The sequence below is a fragment of the Carcharhinus amblyrhynchos genome, chromosome 3 (assembly GCF_965287045.1).
Source record: "Carcharhinus amblyrhynchos chromosome 3, sCarAmb.v2.hapA, whole genome shotgun sequence".
Taxonomy (NCBI): Eukaryota; Metazoa; Chordata; class Chondrichthyes; order Carcharhiniformes; family Carcharhinidae; genus Carcharhinus; species Carcharhinus amblyrhynchos.
Genome location: NC_137326.1, coordinates 128,073,316 through 128,090,237, shown reverse-complemented (window position 1 = coordinate 128,090,237; position 16,922 = coordinate 128,073,316). Strand labels below are relative to the sequence as shown.

Genomic DNA, 16,922 nt, shown 5'->3' with positions numbered 1-16,922 from the left:
AATATTATTTGCTGATGTGGAATGGATGGTCAGTGGTCTCTTGAGGTTATAATGTAGAAAGGGCTACTCCTGCTCCTATTTCTTATGTTCTTATGTTCTTATGTGATTTGGAAGAAGTTAGTACCTGAGAATGGAGCGGCTGCACTTCTGCCATTTTCTGATCCCAAGGATGTTGTGCAGCTGAAAAGGTGCTAATTTCCAGTTCCTTCCCTTCCTGGTGAAACTGAAGACCCCTCTGGCCTCTTCCTGTTAATCTCTTCCTTTGTCCACATTTAGAATGGAAAGGAACTAATGTAAACATGTCACACTACAATTACCTCCTCCTGCCATTGGAGGCGCTGTGGTTGTGCAAGATCCTGCCATGCAATTGGAAAGGGAGAACAGGAGGTTACTCCCTTGTCTATATTTACCTTTTGACCAGCATCATTAAAACAAAGGATCTACTGATTAACTGAGGATGCAAGTATACTTGGCAAATTGGCTGCGACATTTCAGAATTACCTCATTGGTTCTTAAGTGCGTTGAGACATCCTGAGGTCACGAGAGGTACTGTATAAATGCAAGCTAACTACTTTGGCTATTGAATGGCACGGGTGGCAAGCACTGCTGCCTTACAGTGCTAAGAACTTGGGTTCAATTCCAACCTTGGGTCACTGTCTGTGTGGAGTTTGCACGTTCTCTCCATGTCTGTGTGGGTTTCCTCCAGGTGCTCCAGTTTCTTCCTGTATTCCAAAAATGTAGAGATTAGGTAGATTGGCCATGCTAAATTGTCCCTTAGTGCCTTGAGGTGAGTAGGTTAGAATAATTAGCCGTGGTAAATGTGTGGGGTTACGGGGATAGGGCAAGGGGAGGGGTCTGTCAAATAGTTGATGCAGACTCAATGGGCCGATGGCCTCCTTCTGCACTGTAGAGATTCTATGATTTTGCTCTGGCATTTCTGAATTGATAACAATATCACTTCAACATTGCTGTCTGATCTAATTACTCCTGCTGCATATTTGGTATCAGGAAGATTAAACTGGATGGGGTAGCCCAGGATCCTGTCCTGTTGTTAGGTCCCTATCTCTATATTGTTTGCTCCTGCCTGTGTAATTCGAGCAGGAAGCTGTGGGGTCTGAGCCGGGGATACCAGTGATAAAGCTCTCGCAGCAGGAGCCAGGTACTAAAATGCACTCCAGATGCACTCCATCCATTCCCTTGTTCTGCTTCCTCTCCAGAACTGGGCCACAACACTGCCGACTACATCCACCTGCTGAGTGAGGCAATGAAACTCAGCTTCGCTGACTGTTTCTGGTTCTGTGCGGATCCAGCCAAGGTCAAGGTGCCTGTGGAAGAGCTGCTCTCGAAACATTACAGTAAACAACGCTCGGAGCTCATCAACATGCAAAGGTGAGGCTCACAACCTGACGCTGGAGGCTTCCCACATCTCTTTGAGCTTGGTGTCCATTGCCCCAGAGAGGGAATCACCCTCCATAATAGCTACCCTATTAGAAATCAAATGGTTAGCAAGTATTAGGATTTGTGCGAGATGACTTCTTGTTCCTCTGCGGATTATAAGGGAATATTTGTTTGTTCATTTTATTTGATTCCGTTGTCTGTGAGGGGAAGTACTAGTTTGTAGAGGGATTACAGATGTTCTAATTACACAAGTGAAGATATGGAGATGGGGAGTTATTCTGGAGTTTTGTTACTAAGAAGACATGAACGAGGAAAGGTCGTCCACCTTGGAGCCAACAAGGTAAATTGGAATATTCTTCAAGAAACTAGTAAATATAGAGAAACTCTGGGATTTGGGTATCTGTCTACACAAACCAGCAAAAGTTAAGACATAGCTACCAACAATAATCAGCAAAGGGTTACGTTATCCAGTCTGGTAGCATGAACTGATGTTGTATTCCTTCAAACTTAGAAGGTTGAAGCAAGAACAAATCAAGATTTTTGAAATAACGAAGGGATTTAACAGGGTAGATGCAGAAATATTTTGGCATTTGAGGGATTCCAGAACATGGTTTGGCAGCATCAGTAAGGAGAGAAAAGAGCTGATGTTTTGAGTCCAGATGCTCTTTGTCAAAGCTTTGATAAAGGGTCATCTGGACTCGAAATGTCAGCTCTTTTCTCTCCTTACATATGTTGCCAGACCCGCTGAAATTTTCCAGCATTTTCTCTTTTGGTTTCAGATTCCAGCATCCGCAGTAATTTGCTTTTATCCAGAACGTGGTTTGCCGGCTTGCTTAGCAGATACCCCGAATCTTAATCTGAGGACTGTGGTTTGAGACGCGCATTGCGTGATGACTCTTTTGGGTGTTAATAGTGGTGCAGTGGGAACGTCGCTGGGCTAGTAAGCCAGAAGCTCAAGTTAATGCTCTGGATGACACGGGTTCGAATCCTACCACGGCAGCTGGTAGAACCTAAATTTAGTTAATAAATCTGAGCCGGAATTCTCTGTCTGTTTACAGCTGCAAGCGGGGATTGAGAATTTGGTACTCAGCCAAATCTCTGTTCACTGCAGCGAGATTACGGAATCCCAGTAATGCGAACAGCCAGCGAGTACCTCCCCACACTAGGATATGAAGCTAGTCTCAACACTGGTGACCACGACAACCATCATCAATTGTGGTTGAAGAACCCCATCCGGATTCCCCTTTAGGGAAGGAAATCTGTCATCCGAACCTCGTCTGGGCTACATGGGATCCCTGACCTGTGGCCATGTTGCCCTCTGACAGGGCTCTGCGTGGCCCCTCAGTTCACACAATGAACTTTACGAACTTTCTCTTGAGGTTAGACTTGATTCGCCGTTTTTGCAAATTCTTGGGAGGTGTCCTCTTTTTCAGTTTACTGGTCATAATTTTTCTAAAAAAATGGACAATGTATTTTTCGGTTTGGGGCTTGCGGTGTGTGACTTTGTGTTTTCTCTTTCCCCTTTTTTATTGCCCCTGGTGGCCTGTTAGGACAGACAGTCGGCCTCTCCATGGCAACCCCTGTGAGGACGGCAGTGACACTGTTTACTTCACAGCGGTGGACGCGGGGGGAAGTGCCTGCTCTTTCACCAACAGCAACTACTCGAACTTTGGCACCGGGCTCGTGCCAGAAGGCTGCGGATTTGCATTACAAGTGAGCGCGCACACCTTTCACTGCGGCGACAGGAGTTTATCTGCTGTCAGGCGATGCAGAGGGGGTTGTACATGGAGAGCACGTTAGTGGACATAAATGGAGTAACGGTGAGCCCGAGAACTCACAAACCCTGTCAATGGGCCTGGCAGATGATGCTCATGTAGAAATCCGAGTATTGCACAGAAATTAACAGCACACTAACTGGCTGTTTGGCCCATTGATGTGGAGATGCCGGCGTTGGACTGGGGTAAACACAGTAAGAAGTTTCACAACACCAGGTTAAAGTCCAACAGGTTAATTTGGTAGCAAACACCACTGGCTTTCGGGGTTTTTCCCCTGACAAACCTGGTGTCCTGAGCCTTCTTATTGTATTCAGCCCATTGCCAGCGTTTAAGGTTCACACAATTCAACTCTCGTCCGACCGCAGAATCCCTATAGCGCGGAAGGAGGCCTTTCAGCCCATCAAGCTGGCACCACCCCACCCCTGTCACCCCACGTATTTACCCGCTAATCCCTCTGACACTAAGGGGCAATTTAGCACGGTCAATCAACCTAACTCGCACATCTTTGGACTGTGGGAGGAAACCGGAGCACCCGGTGGAAACCCGTGCAAACACGGGGAGAATGTGCAAACTCCATACGGACAGACATCTGAGGCCAGATTTGAACCCGGGTCCTTAGCGCTGTGAGGCAGCAATGCTAACCACTGTGCCACCCTATCAGGATATCTACAGTCCTAATCTTCTTCTTGTGTCTATCTAGCTCCTGTGTAAATACTAATCACTTCTACACCATGTGGTACCATGTTCCACAGTCAATGTTTCTCCTGAATTCCGGGCTGGATTGATTTATGACTGTTTTATATTTGTGGCAGCCAGTTTCAGTTCTTCCCCAGTAATGGAAACATCAGCTTGGGGCAAGCCTCTTAATTTGTATTGTAAAGGTTTCATCATTCTACTCTAGATCTGGTGGGATCAGAATGCAGGGAGCAAGCTGGCAGAATGGCCTACGGTCAAGGCCAACACTGAGGGAGTGCTGCACTGTCAGGGTTACCATCTTTTGGGTGAGAAGTTAAACTGAGGCCCCACCTGCCTGCTTGGGTGGATGTTAAAGATCCCTCGGCACTGTTACACAGAAGAGCAGGCAAGTTATTCCTGGTGTCCTGGCTAATATTTATCCCTCAGTGAACAACACAGTGCTGATTGTGGAAGTTTCCAGACGTCTTGGGAGTTTGCAGGGTGCAAATTAGCTGTCGATTTTGAAGTAATTCACAAATTACTTCAACGGCCTAGTAGTGGTATTATCAATCCAGAAACTCAGCTAATGTCCTAGGGATTCAGGTTCGAACCCCGCCACAGGAGATGGTGGAATTTAAATTCAATAAAATATAAATCTGTAATTAAGAATCTACTGATGACCACGAAACCATTGTTGATTGTCGGAAAAACCCATCTGGTTCACTAATGTCCTTTAAGGAAGGGAATCTGCCATCCTTACCTGGCCTGGCCTACATGTACAGAGCCACAGCAAGTTGGTTGACTCTCAGCTGCTGTCCAAGGGCAACGAGAGATAGGCAATAAATGCTGGCCAGCCAGTAACACCCGTGCCCCAAGAATGAATTAAACAAAAAGCTGTGAGACATTGGTTGGTTAAGAAGAAAGAAAATTTCAGCACAGGAACAGGCCATTCGGCCCTCCAAGCCTGCACCAGCCATGCTGCCTGACTGAACTAAAACCCCCTACCCTTCCATTTCCCTTTATTCCCATCCTAAAAGAAAAGAAAGGACACTGCATAAATGTATGTGAAAGGACGCTATGTATGTCTCTTGAATCCTGTCTGGCCGCTGTTTCCCTCCCTCACACCATCTCTTGTTCCAGGCTGAACCACGTGTAAATAAGGGGGAGACTGGGCCTGGTGAGCCAACCCACTTTCCTGTCCTTCTTTGACAATTCCAGAGCCTCTGGAGATGGGTTAAGAGGGTCAGGGGGAGAGGTTGGGCTGGGGTGGCTGGAGAGCAACGATGGAGACAGCACTGATGCCGATCTTCAAGCCATAACCAGCTATCCTTTCCCAGGCTTGGCACAATCTGAAACCTCAGACAAAAATAAACGCCTCTCATGACCTTCAGGCCTCTTTCCTCCCATTTAAACAGTCGCATATTCTCTGGATGCCTGCTCGGTGGTAGCAGGCAGCCGTTCACTGGTGGAGGGCACGGTGGAAGTCCGCCTTGTAAAATTACTAAAACTGGCCTCCTCATGTTTGCTGCATTGTAATCACAATGCATGAGTGCTATCCCTCAGTGAGCTCATTTCGATCAACTGTGGCTCAGTCAGTACCACTATTGCCTCCAAATCACAAGGTTTGGGGTTCAGTTCCCACTCCGGGTCTTGAGTCTGATGTTCCTCACATAGAGTGCTGAGGGAGCATTGCACTATTGTCGATGTCCTGGCCAATGTTGATTCCCCGGTCAACATCACAGAAAAAAGATTTATCTGCCTGTTGTCTCATTGCTGCTTGTAAGAGATTGCAGTGAACAGTTGGCTGCCACAATAGTTTGTCAGCTACGCTTCTCACCAATTTTTACAGATGTACCACAGAAAGCATCCTTTCTGATTGTATCACAGCTTGGTATGGCTCCTGCTCTGCCCAAAACCGCGAGAAACTACAAAGGGTCGTGAACCTAGCCCAATCCATCACGCAAATCAACCTCCCATCCATTGACTCAGTCTATACTTCCCACTGCCTCAGGAAAAGCAGCCAGCATAATCAAGGACCTCACGCGCTCAGGACATACTTTCTTCCACCTTCTTCCATCGGGAAAAGATGCAAAAGCCTGAGGTCATGTCCCAACTTACTCAAGAAAAGTTTCTTCTCTGCTGCTGTCAGACCTATGTATGATCCTATCATATATTAAATTGATCTTTCTCTTCACCTTATCTATAACTGCACTACTATATTCTGCACCCTCTCCTCTCCTTTTTCCCTATGTACTCTATGAATAATCTGTTTTGTCTGTATATCACACAAGAAACCATACTTTTCACTGTAGCCCAATAAATGTGACAATATATAAAATCAACATTTCAAAATATACTTTATTGACTGTAAAGTGCTTTGAGACATCCAGTGAACATGAAAGATGGGATTTTATGGCCTCGGTTGAACTTCCCACCCGAGTTTGAGGGACATGTCCATTGTCCGCCCCTTGCCTGCTCCGAATCTGTGGTGGATGGGGCGGTAGAATTCCAGTGGATAACTCCTATATAAATGTTTCGCAAGACCAAACAGCTATGATGTTCACTATCTACTTTCCCCTCCTGTGTTACACCTAGATATTATCTCACTCTTTAATTGCTCTTATTTGTTTTATTATTCTTTTGAATCTTGGCAGTAGGGGCACAATTGTACACGAGGAGCTGAGAGTTATCTAAAACAAGGGAGGGTTGTGTAATCGATATTAAATGTTTTCTTTGCTAGTCAGTGTTTCTTCCACGCTTCTGTACCTCTTGGTGGTTGCTCCTATTCTCAATGATCACATCAGATTTACAACACACAGGCACGTCATTCAGACAATTGGGTCTGCAGAGGTTTAAACCGTAAGGCCATATGATATAGGAGCAGAATTAGCCCATTGAGTCTGCTCTGCTGTTCAATCATGGCTGATATGATTCTCATTCCCATTCTCCTGCCTTCTCCCCATAACCCTTGATCCCCTTATTGATCAAGAACCTGTCTATCTCTGTCTCAAAGACTTTCAGTGATCTGATCTCAATTCTCACTTGGCACCATGTGAATTTGTTACGCAGACTTTGCAGAAAACACCTTTAATATCTACCAGGTTCATTTTTTTCCTCATTTTCTGCATAAGGAAAGCTTGGAATATATATTTGATCTTACCAAGAGCACCATTTACTGGTTGCTCATTTCCTTTCTGAACACTTGTCATGATTGCCTGCAGGATAACTCGCTGCAGCTCTAACTAAACCACCCTCGCGCTGCTTGGCTGAAGTAAGGTTCGGTTAGGATCAATTGATAGCACTCTTGCTTCTAACTCAGAGGGTTGTGGGTTTGAGTCTCACCGTGTTCAAATCCCGCCACGGCAGATGGTGGAATTTGAATTCTATATATAAAAAAAGTATCTGGAATTAAGGATCTAGTAATAACCATGAAACATTGTCGGTTGTAGGAAAAACCCATCTGGTTCACTAATGTCCTTTAGGAAGGAAATCTGCCCTGCTTTCCTGGTTTGGCCTACATGTGACTCTCAGCTACCCTTGGGCAACTGGAGATGGGCACTAAATGTTGGCCAGCCAGCGACACCACGTCCCATGAATAAAAAAAACTCCAATAATCTAAGTACCGTCACCTCGGCTGACACTCCCAAAGTCACACTGAGTGAGTACAATATTGTTTGAGGTGTTAAATTGAGCCTCTGTATGAAATCTCAAATAGGGCAGCGCAGTGGCACAGTGGTTAGCACTGCTGCCTAAGAGCTCCAGGGACCTGGGTTCCATTCTGGCCTTGGGTGACTATTTGTGTGGAGTTTGCACGTTCTCCCCTCTCAATGTGGGTTTCCCCTGGGTGTGCCTGTATCCTCCCACGGTCCAAAAGATTTGCAGGTTAGATGGATTGGCTGTGCTATGTTACCCCTTAGTGTTCAGCTTTTAAGTTTAAAGTTAATTTATTAGTGTCACAAGTAGGCTTACGTTAACACTGCAATGAAATTACTGTGAAAATCCAGGGATGTTTAGGTAAGGTAGACTAGCCATGATAAATTTGTCGATTTACAGGGATAGGGTGGGGTTGGGGGCGGAAGGCGGGCCTGGGAAAGATATTCTTTTGGAGAGAAGTTGGAGACCCGATGGGCTTCCTTCTGCACTATAAGAATTCTATTGTTCTATGTATGTAAAAAATCTTGTGTCAAAGCAAAGACATTTTCCTTGATGTTGTGGCTGATATTAATTTCTCAATCAAAATGGCTTTGAAAATCTGATGAATATCCCATTGCTGTTTGTAGGATCTTGCTGTACATAAATTGGCCACGTGTGTATCTTCATGCTCCACAGTATTTCATTGGCTGTAAAATGCTCCGGAAAATGTTTAGGTTGTAAAAGGCACAGTATAATTTATCACTGACAAACTGTTATGTTATTCTACTTTGACTTCTTGTTTTAGAACAGAGGCGCCAATTTCTCACTGAGCTCTGAGCACCCAAACTGCCTGGCACCAGGGAAGCGGCCCTACCACACCATCATACCCGCTCTTGTCACATCTGCTGCCACTGGACAACTTCTGTGTAGCTATGGAGTGATGGGTGGGTTCATGCAACCTCAAGGCCATGTGCAGGTAAAGGCCACTTTGTTATTGACTAAGCAGTGGACTGCGATAGGTGCCTGTAGCCCTACTGTTATGTGACTTACATTGTCTCCCAGTACTTTTGATGGTATTATTTCATCTTCCTCCAAAGTCTTGCCCCTCTCTACCTGGTATAATTCATAGAGAAGGAAAGGAGAGAGTGCAGAATTTAGTGTTACAGTCATAGCTAGGGTGTAGAGAAAGATCAACTTAGTGCAGGGGAAGTCCATTCAAAAGTCTGATGGCAGCAGGGAAGAAGCTGTTCTTGAGTTGGATGATACATGACCTCAGACTTTTGTATCTTTTTCCCAACAGAAGAAGGTGGAAGAGAGAATGTACAGGGTGTGTGGGGCCCTTAATTATACTGGCTGTTTTGCCGAGGCAGTGGGAAGTGCAGACAGAGTCAATGGATGGGAGGCTGGTTTGCATGATAGATTGGGCCACATTTACAACCTTTTGTAGTTTCTTGCAGTCTTGGGCAGGGCAGAAGCCATACCAAGCTGTGATACTACCAGGAAGAATGCTTTCTGTGGTGAATCTGTAGAAGTTGGAGAGAGTCGGAGCTGAGATGCTAAATTTCCTTAGTCTTCTGAGAAAGTAAAGGCGTTGGTGGGTTTTCTTAACTAAAGTGTCAGCGTGGGGGGGACCAGGATAGGTTGTTGGTGATCTGGACACCTAAAAACTTGATGATCTCGACCCTTTCTACTTCGTCCCCATTGATATAGACGGGGGGGGGGGCATGCCCTCCACCATGCTTCCTGAAGTCGATGACAGCATTCCTGTACACTGCCTCAAAGACTGTGTGTGAAAATATAGAAATCTGATTGAATTCTGTACTCTAAGACTAGACTAGGTCATTCACATACTTGGAGTGAACTTGTATAGATGCTCGCTCAGTCATTGACCTGGATTGGGAACGTAGATGACTGAGAAAACTCTACGCCCATTCCAAAACACATGGTCCACACCTCCACCTGTTGGTGAAACCGAGGCTTTGCAGGGTCAGTTGATTTTGAGGACTGGATTTGAATTGGATTGGTGCGTTGCGCATAAGCATCAGTTATTTCTCATGACACAGGCATCAATTTGCCTTCTCAGCCAGGTTCAGTGGAACTTGGGAATCGGATATGAACAGAAAGACAGAACACAAGGAAACCAATGCAACAGTCTCAAGTTCTTTCATTTGGTAAAACCTTAATTTGTTCATTAATTTAGACGATTAAACAACTCACTGGAGGCGGAGGCTCCAAAAGAACCTTCTCCTGGGCAAATTAGGATGGACAATAAAGGCTGGTCTAGCCAGAAACACCCATGTCCCTCGAATGAATTTTAAAAAACTTCAAAACGCACACAATTCTGCAATTAAGAACTGATATGGAAACAGGGCACAGAATGATATTAAGGCCAAGAGATGATTTGAGAATTGATCTAACCCTTTTTAACCAAGCTCCCTTCTTTATCCGTGAGGTATTGCTTAACATGCTGGAGTTTGGGATGAACCCACAAGAAGCCCTGGATGCCTCTCGCTTCTGTGTGAACTACAAGAAGTCAGGTAGTGTATCATTTTGTCGTAATATTAGATTATTAACTGAGCATTTTATTATTCAAGCGGTCCTTGCATTATTCATCCACGAGCCCAAAGCTCTGGGGATTATTCTGGTCTCCTGACCACATTTGTTTGATCGTTCTCGAAGCGGGAGAAACCTTAGGGTGAAAATCAGGAAGTTTATTTATTAGTGGGCTTACATTAACACCACAATGAAGTCACTGTGAAAATCCCCTAGTCGCCACAGAACGCACATTGGAGTAGCTTAAGTTTAAAGTTTATTTATTAGAGTCGCATGTAAGCTTACATTAACGCTGCATTGAAGTTACTGTGGAAATCCCCTAGTCGCCACATTCCGGTGTCTGTTCGGGTACACTGAGAGAGAATTTAGCATGGCCAATGCACCTAACCAGCACATCTTTCGGTCTGTGGGAGGGAACCAGAGCACCCAGGAGAAGCCCACGCAGACACGGGGAGAAGGTGCAGACTCTGCACAGAGAGCCACCCAAGCCGGGAATCAAACCTGGGCCCCAGACGCTGTGAGACAGCAGTGCTAATCACTGTGCCATTGTGCCATCCCTTCAGAAGCCTGAAAGATGGGTCGCAGAGCGAGATTATGCATGTGTATGGCACTTGGGAATGAGAGAGAAAGAATTGTAATAGGACAAAATGTTACCAAATCAGTCTGAAGAAAGATCTTGCATTTATATAGCACCTTTCACAACCTTAAGACGTCCTGAATTACTTAATAGCCAATGAACCTTATTTTGATGAACATTCCCTGCCCCAATGTACAAGAAACAAGGTAGTTAATGTATCCACAGTAACCTCTGACAAAAGCAGCAGTAATGACCTGCTTCTGTGTCACTTATTGAGGGAACAAATGTTAGCCTGAATGGTGGGGGGAATACCTCTGCTTTTCATCAGTTATTGCCATGAGATCTCTTACATCCACGTGACAAGATAGATAGAGCCTTGGCTTCACATCTCACCTGAAAGAACAGCATCTCTGACAGTGCAGCACTCCCTTAGCATGGCACTGGAGTATCGGCCTGGTGTGTACGCTCAAGTTTCTGCTGTGGGTCCTGAACTCCCAACCTTCTGGCATGAGAGGTAAAACTCTTTCATGTTCTCAAGGCGAAATGCTTCTCAATGATGAAGTGCTGGATGCAACCGCGTAGAAAATACTTTGCTTCAGCCGGACAGCAGTGCTAACCACTAGCGGCACAATGACATAGTAAAGTTTATTTATTAGTCTCAAGTAGGCTTACATTAACACTGCAATGAAGTTACTGTGAAAATCCCCTACTCGCCACATTTGGGTGTCTGTGCGGGTACGCTGAGGGAGAATTTAGCATGGTTGATGCACCTAAACCAGCACCTCTTTCAGACTGTGGGAGGAAACCGGAGCATCCAGAGGAAACCTACGCAGACACAGGGAGAACGTGCAGACTCCACACAGACAGTGACCCAAACCAGGAATTGAACCCAGGTCCCTGGCGCTGTGAGGCAGCAGTGTTAACCGCTGTGCCACCCAGTGGTTAGCACTGCTGCCTCACAGCGCCAGGGACTCAGGTTCCAAATTCTCCTTCCTCGCTGGCAGTGACTGCAGGGTGTGAACGGCTGGGGAATTCTGGCCGGTATTTGCCATTTAGTACATGATCAATCTGGGGTATGAGTATATTGTCCATGCGTTGAAACTTTTAGGAGAGTAACAGTCTGGATTTATCGATTCATTTTGGTTGCTGCATAAGGTTGTAGCTGCCCTCACATTGAATTAAACTTGTGATAGCTAATGACGTCTACTTTGTAGAAAACAATGAGTATATAAAGAGTGTCACTGAGAACGGAGACTGTTGTTACATTTTAGGTCTTTATCTCTGCCCAGTATCTCAGTCTGGGCACATCCTTCAATTTAAAAAACAGATTCAGCAGCTGGACCACAGATTCTCCAGACCTGGATTTATAACACCATTCCTTCACTGTTGCGAGGTCAAAGTCTTGGAACTTCCTTCCTAAAAGCGCTCCCTCCCTAAAAGCAGGTACACCCTGGTACACAGACTGTTGCTGGGTCAAAGTCTTGGAACTCCCTCCCTCAAAGCGCTGTGGGTGTACCTGAAGCAGGTACACCCTGATACACAGACGGCCAGGATTCAAGAAGGCTGCTTACCACACCACCTCCTCCAGGGCAGCTGACAGCTGAGCTGCAAATGCTGGCCCTTGCCAGCGATCGCCACAATTCACAAACGGATTATTTGTTTAAAAAAAAAGGTAATCTTAGCTGACTGTCCCCTGTCTAGAATTTTGCCAACTTTCTTCTCCAGGTGGCTGGCTATATTTCAATCATGTTACATTTTCCACTCTTATGTCCGGTACAGGAATCTTCCCCATTGTCTTGTCAGCAAGTTGTGGTTAAATTTTGCCATTTTACGTGAAATTCCTCAATACAAGCAATGAGCCTTCCAATATATACATGATATATAATATATCTGTACATACCTATCATGCTAATGATCCATAATGATTGAAGCAATATGCAGTTGGATGCAAGTCATAAAGAGGGGTGGCACAGTGACACAGTGGTTGCACTGTTAGATCGTCAATATCTTTTTCCAAAGGTAGGGAAATCTTAAACTAGAGGGCATAGGTTTGAGGTGAGAGGGGAGAGATACAAAAGGGTCCAGAGGGGCAATTCTTTTCACACAGAGGGTGGTGAATGTCTGGAACAAGCTGCCAGACATAGTAGTCGAGGCAGGTATAATTTTATCTTTTAAAAGAACTTTTAGACAGTTACATGGGTAAGATGACTATAGAGGGAAATGGGGCAAATGTGGGCAATTTGGGATTAGCTTAGGGGTTTAAAAAAAAGGGTGACATGGACAAGTTGGGCTGAAGGGCCTGTTTCCATGCTGTAAACCTCTATGACTCTATGACTATGGCACTGCTGTCTCTCAGCTCCAGGGACCCCGGTTCGACTCACAGCTTGGGTCACCATCTGTGCAGAGTTTGCACATTCATTCTCCCCGTGTCTGCGTGGGGTGCTCCAGTTTCCTCCCACAGTTCAAAAATGTGTGGGTTAGGTGGATTGGCCATGCTAAATTTCTCCTTAATGTTCCAGGATGCGTGGGATATTGGGATTCGTGGGGGAAATATGTGGGTTGACGGCAATAGGGCCTGGGTGGGATTGTTGTCGGGGCAGGCTGAATGTGGGCTGAATGGCCTCCTTCTACACTGTGGTGATTCAACGAACAAAAGGGAAACTAATGTCTCTTTTTGTGCAGATGGTACCTGGAAGCTCTCGTTGGAAGAGGGGATCCCCCAGTCTGCTACACAGGAACTGATAGCAAGAGGTCACAATGTCCATTGGCCAGTCAGTGGCCATGACAGGTCTCTGTTTGGACGCGGCCAAGTTATTACCAGGGGAGCATGGTGGGATTTACAGCTTGCCCTTACTGCTGAGGATGACCAGGAAGTATTATGGGCTGGATCTGATCCTCGGGCAGATGGTTGTGCAATTGGATTCTAGGTTAGTCTGCAAATATGATGTAGGATAAATTTGGGATTGGTATTGTAACGTTTAGACAACATTGAATGTTATTGTTTTATGCGTTACTTTCGTCAGAATTGTGGATGATTATGAAATTAAGCTCTGGGGAGAAAGACAGAGCGTGTAGCAATGACATAGCATTCAATGTCCCAAAGAAATGTACGTCATATTGAATGAATTGCTTTAATGTTTTGCGACTGCTGAAAATCAGGAGGAATCATCAACCATTTCTGTGCACATATTGCTACTTACCTAGGAACAAAATATAGTGGTGACAGCAAAAAAAAACTCACGGTTAATCATTCTTACATAGAAACATAGAAGATAGGAGCGGGAGGAGGCCATTTGGCCCTTTGAGCCTGCCCCACCATTCATCACGATCATGGCTGATTGTCCAACTCAATAGCCTAATCCTGTTTTTCCCCCCATAATCTTTGATCCCATTCACCCCAAGTGCTATATCCAGCCACCTCTTGAGTACATTCAATATTTTGGCATCAACTACTTCCTGTGGTAATGAGTTCCACAGGCTCATCACTCTTTGGGTGATGAAATGTCTCCTCACTCCGTGCTAAATGGTCTACCCCGAACCCTCAGACTGTGACCCCTGTTTCTGGATTCCCCACCATCAGGAACATCCTCCCTGCATCTACCCTGTCTAGTCCTGCTAGAATTTTATAAGTCTCAATGAAATCCCACCTTGTAACTTAACTTGTATTTAATATTTCTCGTTCCTCTTCAAATGTTATGGTCCAGAATGGGTTTTGATTTCCAGAATAGAAACCAAAGGACTACTGTGAAGTGCAGCTCCAGCTATCAATATAGCAAAGTGCATTCAACACAAATTATTTTGCAGTAAAAGACTGAGGCTAAAAGCCTGGAACTACGCAGAAGAATGCTGGTTTGAGAAGGCCAGAAGGTATATTAAGGTATATTAAGAAGAAGTCCTGTGACAATGTCAGCTTTGGTTTGACTGGAGTAGGGAAGGAGGTGAGGAGTTCTGAGATCTTCAGAAAGAATAATAAAATCCCTGCAGTGCAGAGGGAGGCCATTTGGCCCATCAAGTCTACACCGACCATAATCCAACCCACACCCCATTCCCGTAATCCCACATATTTACCCTGCTAATCCCCCTTACACTAGGGTCAATTTAGCATGGCCAGTCAACCTAACCTGCACATCTTTGAACTATGGGTGGAAACTGGAGCATCCCGAGGAAACCCATGCAGACACAGGGAGAATGTACAAATCACAACAGCCTCTCAAGGCCGGAATTGAAGCCGGGTCCCTGGCACTATGAGGCAGCAATGCTGTAGAGCTGGAGTAAGAGATTGTGCACACAGCCTTGACTTCAGTGCCATCCCAGTCACAGACACTGATCAGAATCAAAGTGCAATGATGCTGTGTAAGCCTTTTCATCTTGATAGATAATGGGCTAGATGTTTGGCCAGCAATGTGGCACAGTGGTTAGCACTTTGGCCTCGCAGTGGCGAAGACCTGGTTTGATTCTGGCCTTGGCTGTCTATCTGTCTGTGTGGAGTTTGCACATCCTCCCCGTGTCTGCGTGGGTTTCCTCCGGGTGCCCTGGTTTCCTCCCACAGTCTGAACGATCTGCAGATTAGAGGGATTGGCCATGCTAAAGTGTCCCATAGGGTGGGATTTTACAGCCTCGTTTAGGTGAGATCGTAAAGTGCTGCCCGAGGCCAACGGAGATTTCCTTGCCCGCCTGGTGATAAGTTTTCAGCCTTAGTGCCCAAAAAAGTGTGTGCTGGGGGATTTGCGGAGTAAATGAGTGGGGCTATGGGGATGGGGGCGTGGGTGGGATGCTTTTTTGGAGAGTTGATACAGACTTGATGGGCCAAATGGCCTCCTTCTGCACTGCAGGGATTCTGTGATTCTATGAATTTTGCATTGATAATAATGGTGAGACTAATTGTCCTCTATTGATGTGGATCAAATTGAACAGCAATGTCTGGAGTCTGGGTATACATAGTTAAATATGGAAAACTGGAAGTTGCTACTGAGTTGCTCTGTTCCTCCACACATTGACCTGTAACAGAGCCTTACCAGTAGAAGAGGCAATCTGTGTAAAGTTAAGTTTATTTGTGAATCACAAATAGGTTTACGTTAACACTGCAACAAAGTTACTCTGAAAATCCCCTAGTCACCTCAGTCTGGTGCCTGTTTGGGTACACTGAGGGAGAATTTAGCACAGCTAATGCCCCTCACCAACATGTCTTTTGGACTGTGGAAGGAAACCAGAGCACCTGGAGGAAACCCACGCAGACATGGGGAGTATGTGCAGTCTCCACACAGATAGTCACCCAAGCCAGGAATTGAACTCAGGTCCCTGGCACTGTGAAGCAGCCGTTCTAACCACTGTGCCACCCATGCTGCCCCTGTAAGGATGTGAAGTTGCTGTACATATCCACTGTTTACCCGGGAAATGTCGGGAACTTTTATCAACATGATCAGTGATAATTACTGACAACTTCTTGGCACTGAAATTTAATTTTACAAGTGTGAATTCACAGTCCTTTAGAATTAAATTATTGTTAGAGATTTTATGAAAATAAAAGTTAAAAATATCATTTGTACGTTTTCTTCTCAACTTTCTCTATCCTATATCTCCCCTTCTTTAGTTTGCTTTGATGAGGTGTTTTACAATGAATTAAATCTAACTTACCCTGGTTTAGATGCTGCATTTATCAGTGAGGATTCTTTAATCTGATCAATTGAAGTACAATGCTGTTATTTGCTGTGTGCTGACATTCCAGTAGAGGGCTCTGCATTGGATCGGATGGTAAGAAGTCTCACAACACCAGGTTAAAGTCCAACAGGTTTATTTGGTGGCAAATGCCACTAGCTTTCAGAGCACTGTTCCTTCATCAGGAGATCCCACTCACCTGACGAAGGAGCAGCATTCTGAAAGCTAGTGGCGTTTGCTACCAAATAAACCTGTTGGACTTTAACCTGGTGTTGTGAGACTTCTTACTGTGTTTATTTACCCCAGTCCAATGCTGCCATCTCCACATCTTGGATCAGATGCCCAATGACAGCAAGTTCAGAGGCCTGTGGACAACCATAAGCTTAATGAACAGTGAACACTTTTCCAACACCACTAACCATAAAATCAATGTTTATTTTGCTAGCTTGCATTCATAGCTCTGATTGTAGCTAATCTATTGCAATATTAAAGTTTTTAAATTAGCGTTGCAAGTAGGCTTGCATTAACACTGCAATGAAGTTACTGTGAAAGTCCCCTAGTTGCCACACTCTGGCGCCTGTTTGGGTACACTGAGGGAGAATTTAGCACAGCCAATCTACTTAACCAACACATCTTTCGGACTGTGGGAGGAAACC

General features: G+C 45.2%; 1 protein-coding gene across 1 annotated transcript in view; it reads left to right on the top strand.

The window, feature by feature from the left end:
• Positions 1–16,116, top strand: part of LOC145341116 (glutathione hydrolase-like YwrD proenzyme) — a 38,787-nt gene extending 22,671 nt beyond the window's left edge. Inside the window, exons 8-12 of the mRNA XM_080185981.1 lie at positions 1,218–1,389; positions 2,949–3,111; positions 8,287–8,457; positions 9,934–10,018; positions 13,294–16,116. Coding sequence (XP_080042107.1) covers positions 1,218–1,389; positions 2,949–3,111; positions 8,287–8,457; positions 9,934–10,018; positions 13,294–13,538 — 836 coding nt within the window. The 3' untranslated portion in view covers positions 13,539–16,116. The remainder of the gene's footprint in view (positions 1–1,217; positions 1,390–2,948; positions 3,112–8,286; positions 8,458–9,933; positions 10,019–13,293) is intronic.
• The last annotated feature ends 806 nt before the right edge of the window (positions 16,117–16,922 follow it).